Source organism: Coloeus monedula (assembly GCF_965178545.1).
Source record: "Coloeus monedula genome assembly, chromosome: 1".
Classification (NCBI taxonomy): Eukaryota; Metazoa; Chordata; class Aves; order Passeriformes; family Corvidae; genus Coloeus; species Coloeus monedula.
In genome coordinates, this window is record NC_138781.1 from 92,144,984 (window position 1) to 92,157,995 (window position 13,012).

Consider the following 13,012-nt stretch of genomic DNA (forward strand, 5'->3'; position numbering starts at 1 on the left):
AATTACCTACAGGGGCTGAACGGGAGCTTCAGTAGGGTCTGGATGTGTGGTTGTGGGACTGCAGGCATTGCAGCAAATTGCCAGGTGCCAGCTGAGCCACAGCTACTCTGGAGGCACACATCCTTCCCTTTCCCATAAAAAACATAAGGAAAAGTGAAGTATGGCTTCTCTCAGTGACATCAGTTATACACAGGGACTGCGGATGCAGCTTTGCCTCCAGCACACCTGTTATTTCACCTGATTAACTGCTGCCTTTGTGGCTGATTCCAAAGAGCCCATCATTCAAATCAAACTCAGTTCTCCTTATGTTAATGGCATTTTATTGCAAAATATATTAACCATTCTGTGTTTACAAAGGACTGCAGTGTGAATACAATATCAAGTTAAAAGCTTCTTAAACCTGCTACAAAACCCATTTTTATTAGGATGAGGACTAGTGCATACAATCAAAATGATTTAGTTTATATACCTCTGCAGTCTACACAAGTACTTCTCAGCCTTAACTTACACATTTTATTGGGCCACAGATGGACGTAGGGGTTATATTGTCAATACTATACATGCAAAACCAGGTACTGTACCAAACCCAATTATGGCAATGTCAGTTTTGAACACAGCTCCATTCTGAAGATGTATAATGTGTACAGACAAAATCTGTGCCAATGGACAATAGAAGTTATTGCTCCAAATCCCCACGGGGCCTGGTAGGAACATACACTTCAGAACAACCCGTGCTCTGTAATGCAAAACATCTGCTGTTAGGTTTGAGTAGGGTGTAGCCAGTCTTAGGATGTGATGTCAAAAGTTTCTTTGGATTTGGTTTGGTGAATTTCCTAAGGGGAGAAAAGCCCCCAACCCTCCCATGTCTTTCAACCAAAATATCAAACACTAACTAGCATATATATACACACATATATATATGTATATATAAGTATGCACCTAACTACTGATATAAAAAGTTGGTTTCCAAACTTCCAACCATCACTGAAGCACGGAAAATCTGTTTTTAAAGGCAACAATCTGAAAAATTTGAATGCTTGCCGAATATACTTGTGGTGACAGGTAACAAGCTGAAAACATTGATCTACACAGACAGTAAGTTATGAACAACACAAAAGTAGCTTTTACTGATACTTGAAAAAGATTCAGGTTTAGGCTGAGACTGGCAGAAAGAGCAGTAAATATTGGGATTTTGTTTTTCCAACCTTATGGCCTAGATGCCAGCTCTTAAGGCTAATGAACTTTTGTACTGTGGCTACTTTTTGTCTTTGTGATGTTTCTTACATTTAAGCCACAGCAATACCATGAAACATTTATTTGACTTTAGGTCCTCATTGGATCACTGTACATGACACTCTAGTGAGTAAAAATTGAGGCTAGGAAAAGAAATAAGCTTTTTGCTTTAAAACCATCACTCTAAAAACTCTTCATATATATATATATATATGCTAGAGCCCTCACTCTGCTTTATTAGCTTGCAGATGCACCCTGTTGTAAGCAGATCTGCCCTACTTCTCACTCTAACCTGGCTTTGGTGTCACCAAATAGTACTTACATTAAAAAATTAACCTCCAATTCAAAGCAACATGAATTATATTTGTCCAGGTCCATCCACATGCAGAGCAGATCAAGGATGCACTTACTGTTCCAATCAGACCTCCTTCCTGAATTGGACATACACAAGATGGACACTCAAAGCATGCCTTCAGGTCCTGGAATTGATTCCCAGAAGGGGATGAAGCAATACTCTCATGTACTAAACCATATTCCAAACAAGATACCAGAGGAGGTGTGGATGAGTTTAAGAGTCTGGGGAACTGAAGATGTATTTCACGACCTATTAATTTTGGCAGCTTTTTAGAGGATGTATGCAAATATTTCCAGGAACAGTGACCTCTCAGCAATGCATTACTAGCAGCTTTTTCCTACTTTACATGAACTACAATAAAGCAGTGGTAGTCACACTACCAGTATTTGCTTGGCTCTTCCTCAATCTTTATCAAGTAAACATGAATTGTAGAAAATTTGCTTGTTTTCATTATATACAGGCACTATTTTGTTCTCAGGTATCTCTAAAAAAAAACAAACCATAGGACAAAATTTCAGTTAAAGTCTGAATAGGACAGAGACTCCCAATATTTATATAACACTGTGTATCAATATATACATTTACAAACCCAGTGTAGAATCCCTGAATATGCCTATGACTTCTGGCATATTCAGAAACATATTGTCTCTTGTTTCAAAACACCAAAATGATTTTCCACTTTTTTTTTCCTTATTTCCAATTTTATCACTTAAAAGCAATTTTGAAAAATTTTACCATAAAGCATTAACGTACCTTAGTAAAACTGTCAGATAAACAGTACCAGGTTAAAGATCAAGTCTCCCTAATGTTTGTTAAGAGTTTTAAGTGATTCTAGTTTTGTAGAAATAACAAGGAAATTGTCAAAGTTTGCTTCAGCAAAAAGTGTAGGAAATAATACTAAGAAGAAACCATTTGAAATACAAGTCAATACAGAGTTTATAAAGATGATGCATCCATGGATTTAAGAGATGTCTGTTGTCACTCAATAAAGATTATCTGGGAAATCAATTTTCTCTTGTAAAATTGCAAACTTCAAGGTAAGCAACTTCATTTCTAGAAGAATGCTACCACTGCTATTAAACATTATGAACGCTAACTCCAATCCCAACACCTTTCAGTACCTTCAGAGGAAATCGTAGCCATTTCCAGAGGCAGCATCCATTAAGGTGGCACTATCTGCAGTGACAAATTTAAGTCAATATAACATAAACACTATGCTTGAATAAAGGCAGCTGTGGAAACATCCACTACCAACGACACAAAGCTATGGAATCTCAGTAGAATAATGGTATTTTTCCATCCTCAGTGTATCAGGTCCATAGGAAAGGCAACACTCTGCAGAATTCTCAGGACTAGGGATCAGCAGCACAGCAATTCAGCTGCTGCTTTTACTGGAGAACAATTTAATCCCATTTTGCTTTCTCAGGCTTGCTGAAAAACAGTGTTTAACATTGCAGCCATACACCTATTTCAAAAGTTATGCTGATACCCACAATGGATAATACCGGAGATAGCATCCGATTTCCCCTGAACAATGCTTTTTTCTTATTTTAATTGAACAGATTATGGATTTCCTATTCCAATAATCACTGACAAAATACACATCCAGTATATCCTCCTCACTGAGTCTTTAAGAGAAGCCACAGAGAGCTTGAAATCAGACAAGCCTAAGTGACAATCTGCACATACACAGCACTTTGCATGGAAAGATCTGACTGCTGTTTCCATTGTCAGACACGTGGGTATCAACTTAACTTCTGATGTGCCTTATAGGTATTATTATAATGCTAAACTGGTTTTTTTCTTTTTAAGCAGCCACTCAAAGTAAGTCATTTCTGCTCCCACCTGGTCACAGTGCACCTGTGCTGAAAGCCACCATATTGTAGTAAGGCTGGCACAATGAATGTGTGCCAGATTCTTGCCCATTGCATTTTGTTGCTTCATGGATCCAATTAAGCCAGTATTTACAGTGACCTGAAGTTAACATGCTGGGCTGTGAACTGGCACACAGTCACCTCTGCCAGCTCTGCTACAGCAGTGTTCAGCCAAGGTACAGGAAGGAAAGGCTGTCTCAGACTCGAGTGCCAGAAACAGCACCAGCCCTTTGGCACTACACTTCATTGCAACAAGCCTGATTTCCCAGAAGAGAACGATAGAAACCAGCACAGCTGAATTTCACAATACCATGAGACCACATTGTCTTGCATTACTACAAGCATTCCCTTCTGAACTCTAAATTATTGAACACTAAATGTACTAAATACAATTAGAAAGTACCTGGAATGACTGTTTACAGTAAAGCTAAAGACCATGAACTTCTTGCCTATAAACATTACAGAAAAGATGGTCTCTCCTAAGAAAACTACACTGGGGAGAGGGTTAGGGCTTTTTTTGTTGTTTGTTTGGTGGTTGTTGTTGTTGTTGTGGGGTCTTGGAGGGGCGGATGCATTAGTTTGTTTTTTTTGATTGTTTTTAGTACAATCCATGTACTAAAAATTTATCCCCTCAAACTGCTGGTTGTTTTTGCAGATGAGGCAATATAACCATGAACCAGCACTTTATAAAGACCAGAAGTCAAAATGACCAGTTTGATTACTTTCACATTAATGTGAGATTGATCTAAACTAAACTGTTCTTAAAGAGGCTGAGTCTGCTCAGAAAATAGTATAGATTACAAAATAACCAACAACAAGGTCTTCTATTTCTGCTGGTAATTAGACACTTGCTAAACAAAAAACCCAAATAATCAAAGTATGCCCTTTCATAAGGTGGTATTTCATGGTTTTGGTGGTTTGTTTTTTTTTTTCTTCTAAACATGGTGAAAATCAGTGAATATTTCCTATTCCAAGAAGGTGGTATTGGAAGTTTTGTTCCTTATTTTTCTTTTCTTTTTGGCAGTGTACTGTTACTGCACCATTACTGAACCATACAGTTGGTTCCTCAATCAGGTACAGCACACAGCACGAGCTCCTGAAGCTACATTTACTGAGTAAGGACATACCATGGATGGCTCTTCATGGCACGTCTGACTGAATTTGGAACAGAAAGCATCGATACGGAGCCTCATTTCAAAGGAGGACAAACTAACACCACTTCATCAGATATGAACTCTCTATACAAAATGATTTCACGTTGGGAAAGGAACACTTCAAAATAGCAGTGTATCTTCTCAGGTGATTTTACTCATCCACCATTCATAGCAGAGACCCTTCTTTGATCTAAGGCAATCGGTTGAAGGGGAAGAAGAAAACTAAAAACCAAATAAAATAATGCTTTTTAATGACTCTTTAAAATGACTATGTTGAGTACCACATGAGTATGAAAGATTGTCTCAGAAAATGGGATAGCAAATGTGGACAATAAACATGTCTTGACCAGTGAGCAAAGAGGTGCTTTAAAAGCTACAAGAAGCTACAACAAGAACACAACAATTCAGTGCAAAATTGTGAAATAAAAAAAAATTACAATAAAGAAGTTCCCTAATTATCTTAGTGGTTTCATTCAAGGTGGTTAGTATTTCAGGACAGCCTCAGGTTTTTCCACATCCTCCACCCTAGCCAGCAACAATTATAAAAATGTGTTTCATTTAAGCTTTTCCGTAAGCCACAAAACCAGATACTTGATTCAAGCAACACATTCTTCTCATTCAGTTAGTTGAAAGTGATGAATTCAGAATTTAAAATATTAAATGGGCTGTTTTCATATTTTGATAAACCTGAGTCAACCTAGTAAATTAAGCCCAAGTCTGTCCCTCAAACATATACCTGCAAGTGTGCACGAACAACGTACTCAACCTCCCTCACTTAAAACATAAAATTTCATCAGTAAAATTGCAGCAGCTCATTCTGAGAATCTGAGGAGCAGACTCTTTGTGTCTTAGGCAGCCTGTTTATTGCAAACCTATAGCAGGACTTTACTCAGTATCAGAGCACTTTCCAAACACTTTCCATGGCAATGTATTTTTAGAAACAATGTAAAAATACATACAATGTTATGAAAAGAAGAACCTTCCAAATCTATCAGCACTCCTAGAACTCAAGTAAAACATCTCAGTTACTGCAAGCTGTTTGTGCACACATCTTAGATATCCTTATTCCTGGATAAGATCCCTTTGTTTCAAGCATTGAATTACTGTCAACAATAAATACAAGGCATGCCTGTATTTTGTACAACACATTATCAATCAAACTCTGAAACCAATTCCAGTTCCTGGAAACTGAATGGTGGTTCTTTGGTTAAGCAAGTCCATCTGCTACTTTGTACCCAGGTCCTCACTAGATTTGTGGAAAAGCTGTGCAAGTATGAAATATTTACCAAAAAAACCCACTTCCCATTTACAAAAAGGATCCATTTATAAAGATCCATTGTGTCAAAATGTTTCGACAACCAATACAAAAGGCCTTAAATGTCACCAAAGCTGCATTTTAAGCAAAATTATGTATAAAAGAAAAACACTAGAGGGTTTGATGCTGTGACCTAGGCAATACATAATCTCAGAAATTTAAGAACTTTATTAGTAAGATGTACCTTAATACATTAAGATACATCCTATATCTCAGTAAGATATTGACCAGAGGCTTACAGGGTTAAAAAAGCCCCAAACTAAACCAAACCAAAATTCATGCTCTCTCCCCTTTCTCTCTGGAAGCAAGATTTGTTTGAAAAGTTAATTGAACTCAGCCACAGCACTTGAAAACCAACATTAAACAATCCCCATTAAACTTCCTCCAGTTACTGGAAGGAGATGAGACCATCCTACATTACTACTGTCTGCAAACATTTAAGGCCTTTGACTAAATTTAGTTGACAAGATGACTCCACTGGGAGGGTGGATAAACAGCAAAATATTATCAGACTTCACTGCAAATGGGGGCAAGATTTAAACTATTTAAACAAGTCCTCCTATGTCAGTAAGAGGAAAACCCACATTTAACAGTTTGCATTCCTATTAATTTCAGGAAGGTATTAAAAATACCCATCTCCAACAACATTAAATTTAGTGTGTGTAAGAGAATAATATTTAAGTGCTATGAGTTACAAATGATGATTGAAGCTTATAAAGAAATACCTTGAGGAGGAACAAACTATTCTATTATACTTTCATTTCACAATGAGAGGTTTGCACTTCTTTTGCCACCAGATTAACTAAAAATAAATATTTTGGAATTACAGCTTTCTTTAAAGCTACTACAATTCAATAAGACAAATAACCCAATAAATAAGAGCCAAGTTAGTAATTTCAGCAGATAAGATAATGACTCCAGTGGATGTACCTGTCCTCTTAACTATTCTTTTGGTAAGACAGAAGGTCTTCAAAGTCTTCAGCAAGGCAGCTGACTGTGTGTTGGTATGCAAAGCCATGGGAAGTAGACATTCTCTCTTGAAGAGGCAAAGTGCACAATAATGTAAGGCCAGCAGATGTTCTAGTGCTTTCTCCTAAAACCCAAGCTATGCTTCCCTGTGAGCTGCCCCAGGCACAGAAGGCCATGGCTGTTGTGAACCCAAGACAGAAGACATCGATTCCCTCATGTTGCAGAGGTGCAGCACAGCACTTCCATCACTCTGCAGACATTTTCATCTCCTCAGGACTCTCTCTAGGTGACCTGGGGGGTGGGGGGAAGGAAAAGAAAAGCGAAAGGTAAGACATAAATCTGCCCCAGTGATTCCAAACAATTGTTTCCTATAAAATAAAGGCGAAACAAACACATGAAGATTTTCTTTGTATAATGTGGAAGCTCTATCTGTGTCCATACAGGGCAACAGGAATGTAACTTTTACAAGCCAGAGACTACAGACAGGTCCAATGAGCAGTTTTTCTCCTATATTACCCAGATGAAAGAAGACAACACTGTTCATGTGAATAAAGCAAAGGATTATTTCTGACAAGCAGAGAATCCTCTTCAAGAGATATGTATAATGAGCTAACCTATACAATCTAACAAGACAGTAGAAACATTAAAATAGCCACTGTTAATATTGTCACAATGTGATTTACAATTCTAAGTAGTTATTCAATTACAAGTTTGTTCCTAACTGCATCATTGTTATTAGCCCATTCCTGACTGTACAGTTTAAAGATACATTTCTATAGCCCACATTTTGTAACATCCATAATGACATTACTAAGTACCATACTTTCAATGGAATAACAGCATGTAACGTTATCATTATTATTATTTTTTTAAATCTAAGTATGTTTATATTCTGCAGTATTGTACATTAGAACATAAAAATGAAGTATTTTTGGGCATGCCCCTTATTAAGGGCAATGAACTCTATTAGATAACCATGAATAACAGTTTAAAAATTATGTTCAATCATCTCCTAGCACAACATCAACACATAAATTATAGGACACAAAGGTATTATCAGCGAATTTTCTAAACGAGCCTTCTGTAAGAGGCTGAGAGACATCACTTCCAGTATACGTGTCCCAGTGAGTGTTTTACTTTACCATACTTTTTATTTCTAGAATATGGGACAGCTGAATCCTCTTCAAACACTACAATACTCGTGCAGATGGGAGTGCACACTCTTACAGAAAACTCAGGCACACACACACATTCTCCACACCTGTGCATACGCACGCTGACGTGTGAGAAAACATCATTCATACAAGTAAGACATGGACAGCTCACCGGTAAATCTGTAATGGCCACGCTGCTTGTGATGGAGTGGGCACAGAATTGGTTGGACTCACCAACATGGCACTATATATGTTGGAAGCAACCACAAGTATACAAAGTAGAATTGGTCCTATGATGGCCCCTTCCAGCCCCAGGTAATACGCTCCACCAGCTACCGCAAGGCCTGTCAGGTAAGGGTGACCACCTCTGCCACAAGAACAGTAAGATTAAATTAAGAACAACAAACACGGCATTATCAATTATGAAATGTGAATTAACAATGAAGTTTTATTAAGCTTAGGAAATGACACAGCTAGCTATAGCTGCCCATATTTACACTATAAACTGCTGTCTGAATGACTGCACAAAGGTTCCAAGCTGTATTCTGTGCTGTATTTGCACAACAGATCAAACAGTATTGAGGCATGGAACGCTGGCAATATCCACAACGGAGTAGTTGCTTTATAGACATCTGCTGAAGAAAGTCTGAAGGACTTAATGGCAAACACACTTCCATTCTGAGAATGGAAAGATGGTTGGTTACACAGACTGTTCATGCTTTATGGTCAAGAACTGTTAAAGTTTAACACAATTAGCGACATGTACTATGAGCACCCCTGAGCCATTCAGTTACATGATGATAGCGACTTGCAGTGCATCTTTCGAAGAACAGTTAGCATACAGTCTTTAAAGAAACAGCCATGTCTTCTCATTTTCTTATAAAAAAGCCTCTCAGACTGTTTGTTATCATTAGCTTTTAATGTTTTCATATGAAAAACAAAATCGGATTTTAATGAACATACTAGTATTTACTGGAAAGTTGGGGCCAGCAGAGCTTTTTGGTAAGAGCTCTTATGGCAGCAAGTAAACCATGCCATTTTTATTTTCTGTGTCTCAGTTCAGGTGTAAAACGTGAGTTCTACCAACAACATTTACACAAAATCTCCTCATCATTCCTCATTCTTTATACCCAAAATAATGTGGAATTATATAAGATATGGAATTGTATAAGAAAAACTACAGTTGAAACTTAGCATGCAATTCTCAGAAGTTCCTCTAAATTCTGAGTGTAATACATAGAAAATACCAGGCAGTCAGTTCAGAGCTCCAGCAGTTCCTGAGGTTTCTACTCTGGTCCTGATTTCTACTCAACTCCCAAATTTTAAGTCTTTGCCTTCATTGCAACTGTGTGCAAAACAAGGCCATGAAACCTGACCTATTAAATCATACACACCTCAGTCATGTCTCACCTAGATCTAACTTCACCTACTGGCAGGACCAGATTGCTTTCCTGAGGGGACAAACTTGACCTTAAAGTTTTATGTTTCTCCAACAATAGACAATATTAATTTCAAAACCTTTGAAAACTTCAATTTTATTTCCAGCATGTTCATCAGTTTAAACATTCTTTTGGCTAGTTTTCTAAATTAAACAACAGATCACCTGATGAAATAGGACTATATCCATCTAGAAAACCCTGCATAACCTAATTATAGACATTTCAAATAGGTTTAATCTAATCTGCAAGACAGCACGATGCTTACTGTTCAATTTATTGGGAAGAATACAAATTTCCTCCACTGTCAGAAAATCCATTCCTCCCCCATGTATTTTCTAGACAGTAAGCAGAGCTTGCATCCTCTACTGTCTAAAAAAAAAATGTATTCTAGTAAGCAGAAGAATTATTGGCTGCTTAAATAGCTACCAGCCTTAAATTCACCCATGATTTACTGTTGGGAAAAAAAGTAATTTGATTATACTTCACTTGGTAGCTTTAATTAATGTAAAATAACTAGAGCCACAGTCTACGAAAATTAGTATTAATATTGGGCATATTACCATTAGGTACTCTCTGTTCAGTGTAATTATATTTAGTGAACAAAAATACAAATTTCTAACAACACAAAACTGAACCACTTTATGTCCTTATTCTACATTAACTCTCCTGTAATAACAATCAGCACAAATGAGGGTCTAGTACCAGCACGTAACTAAGTCTGGACCATGAAGTCCCTGATTCAGACAGTTTACTAGGATTGTTTCTGAGGATCAGGACTGAAGCAGTAACAGAGAAGGACACCCTGGTATCGATGTTGTACACGGTTGTGACCAGGTCCTGTACATCTGAAACTCAGGAGTCCATGTCTTTGCCAGCTGTTGAACTGTGCTGCTCTGTCTCCCACTCCGAGTTGTGTAAAGGGATTCACGAGATATTTCAGCTGCACAAAAATGTCAGTGAACATTTCAGCTACATCTCACATACAACTGCCAACACTCACTTTGTCTCCACCATTTGGAGTTTGTTTCTCTGTGTACAAGCTCAAAGCTGAAACCAGGAGGCATTTCACATCAAAAGAGGCAGCCAAACACCTGCCAAGTTTTTTCAAGAACTCTGTGCCTACCTCCCACAATAGGAAAACAGCACTGGCTACTGTCTCAGCAAAAGCCTATCTCCAGTTTTGCAATTTCAATAGATTTTTGCACTGGAGTATGGTGACAGAACAAAATAATCGTCAAAATTCTCACAATTCATTCTGAAAAACTAAACTATTTTTTTCGGTCCCTAAACAGCTCATGGTTTTATCTGCTCTGCAGCATCATCTGGCATTAGGAGATATAAAGGAAATGTTACACACCTTTAGTCAATAATTAGATAAATACAAAACATAAACTAATTCTACCAATCTCAACTGAAATGGTTCATTTTGCTGATGATGAGTTCAACACCTCTGAAGTGTCAAAGTTCACAGAAAAGAGGCCTGGAAAACGAAGGCACTTAGGCCAGTAAGACTTCCTACTATGAGGTTACTCCTGTGCTTGAAGATATGGTTTTGCATGCTTCAGCAAAATGAGTTTAATTAAAGGCATCAGTGATTGTCAATCATTTTTACAATACTAATTTTAAAAAGCACTCAATGTACTTACCCTGATATATCTGAATAAATCGCTGTATCTACAAAATAGGTTGGCAACAGGTGAAAAACCAAGAGCAAAATGGCTTTGCATCCTTGTCCTTGCACAAGCCACAAATCTAGCACTGCAGGGACTGCTGCCCAGTATGTCCCCAGAAATGGCACTGCTCCAAGGATTGCTGCTAATGCTAGAGCACACAGAAGCAGAAGTGAAAAAAATATCACAGAAACATATTTCACAAATATATTTACAGTTACATTCAGACACTTCTGCCACACCAGTAAGTCCCACTTCCGTCAACTGTCATAAATAAAGCATTGAAGAAGTGCCACATGAGGCTCTTGGTGTTTTATAGCTGTGATTTAGGAAAAAAGAAAATTACACCATTCCCTGTACAGAAGAGCTTCAGCAACTGACAGTCATAAGGAGTTACTTCCAAAAGATGCATCAATTTAGAAAAATTTCTAGTTAAACCAATCATGCACATTTCAAACTTTTACATAATTTCAAATTAGCAACTGTGTAAGGAAGCATACGAGCCCAAGTCTCACTCTAACTTACTGCATCTCCTGCAGTCATCCATAATAGTGAGAAAGCAGGCAAACAGGAGATTTATGGCTCACCTATTTCTGTATGCAAACGTGTGTGCACAGGCACACACCCTTCTGATTACACAGAGACCTGTTGTAATCTAAAGCAAAACAGTTCTGCTGCCACTATAACTTAATTCACCAGGAATAAACATAATACGAAGCACAACCAAGCGGGGTATTTTTCTTTCTCTTTTTTTTTTTTTGGTCTCGTTAACCAGAAAGCAAAAACTTTAAAGATTTTCCTTTTATTTAAAGAAAAAAAATAATGATTAGACCTTCTAAGTAGGTCTAGTGACAATGCCTTTAAGGTAGTTGCACTTTATAATACAGCCATTTCCTATTATATTGGGGTTTGTTGCTTTATAGCTTCTCCTTATGCTTCCTTGTACACAAACATGGTGCAATTACTATACTATCATCATTCTTTCTAGAGAAAGAAGGGCAAAAGAGGAACAAGGGAGAAGGCTTTTCTCTGAGAAACTGTCCAGCCATTTCCAAAACTAAGATTAAAGAATAAAAGAAAACCAGAGGCTGGTAGTACAGTCAGACAACAGTACTGAGAATAAGAAGCATATATTTATCATGCATTTCCATGATAACACATCTTCCTGCATTTAGGCATCTTGAAAAATCAGCACCTGTCAACTGTGAGAGAAACAGAAGCCAAGACAGGCAGAATGAAGTTAAAACCTGAAAAGACTTGGACTGAATACAAGGGAGAAGGAATTACATCCAGCAAACGAAACAGAAAGAAGAGGTAAAATAGCTGGTAGGGAATGTGTTGTGGAAACAGGAAAAGGCAAGGCTCAGAGGTAAGAAAGCAATCAGGGCCTTCTGTCCACCCCACCCACAGCCATATTCTCCAAGACCAGACTAAGCTTGTCAGCAACACTTAATATTTCTGATTTTGTACAATAACTAATTATGTAATCTTATTTATAAAAATGTTGTAATTGTTCAAATTCTTACCAGATGGTATGAAGACTATGTTAATCCCAAATATAGTGTGAGTCAGCCAAGTGTAGAGTCCATAGAACCCAGCCATTTTGAGGGAAGCATCAAACACACCTCTAAAACGATCAAAGAAACTCTGTTAATTTTTATTAGCAAGAGGATTCCAAGAACTATGAAGATACACACACAAGTTACTTTGAATAACTGAAAACCCATCAGCGCCACAAATAACACATCTCAAAATGTAGCACTGAACCCTTTATACATCTGTTCCCCCTCTGAGAAGAATATTCACCACATCTGTCATTAAAGGCATTTAGACACAAAACCCAAGGGGT

The 13,012-nt window shown here is 37.6% G+C and overlaps 1 protein-coding gene across 3 annotated transcripts in view; it reads right to left on the minus strand.

The window, feature by feature from the left end:
* Window positions 1–232: 232 nt before the first annotated feature.
* TMEM245 (transmembrane protein 245) overlaps window positions 233–13,012 on the minus strand; it is a gene marked incomplete at its 5' end in the record, with an annotated part of 78,809 nt that continues 66,029 nt past the window's right edge. For all 3 annotated transcript variants that reach the window (XM_082298200.1, XM_082298202.1, XM_082298201.1), the window contains 4 exons: window positions 233–7,191; window positions 8,227–8,421; window positions 11,140–11,314; window positions 12,690–12,790. In XM_082298200.1, the coding sequence (XP_082154326.1) occupies window positions 7,146–7,191; window positions 8,227–8,421; window positions 11,140–11,314; window positions 12,690–12,790 (517 nt within the window). In that variant the 3' untranslated portion in view covers window positions 233–7,145. The remainder of the gene's footprint in view (window positions 7,192–8,226; window positions 8,422–11,139; window positions 11,315–12,689; window positions 12,791–13,012) is intronic.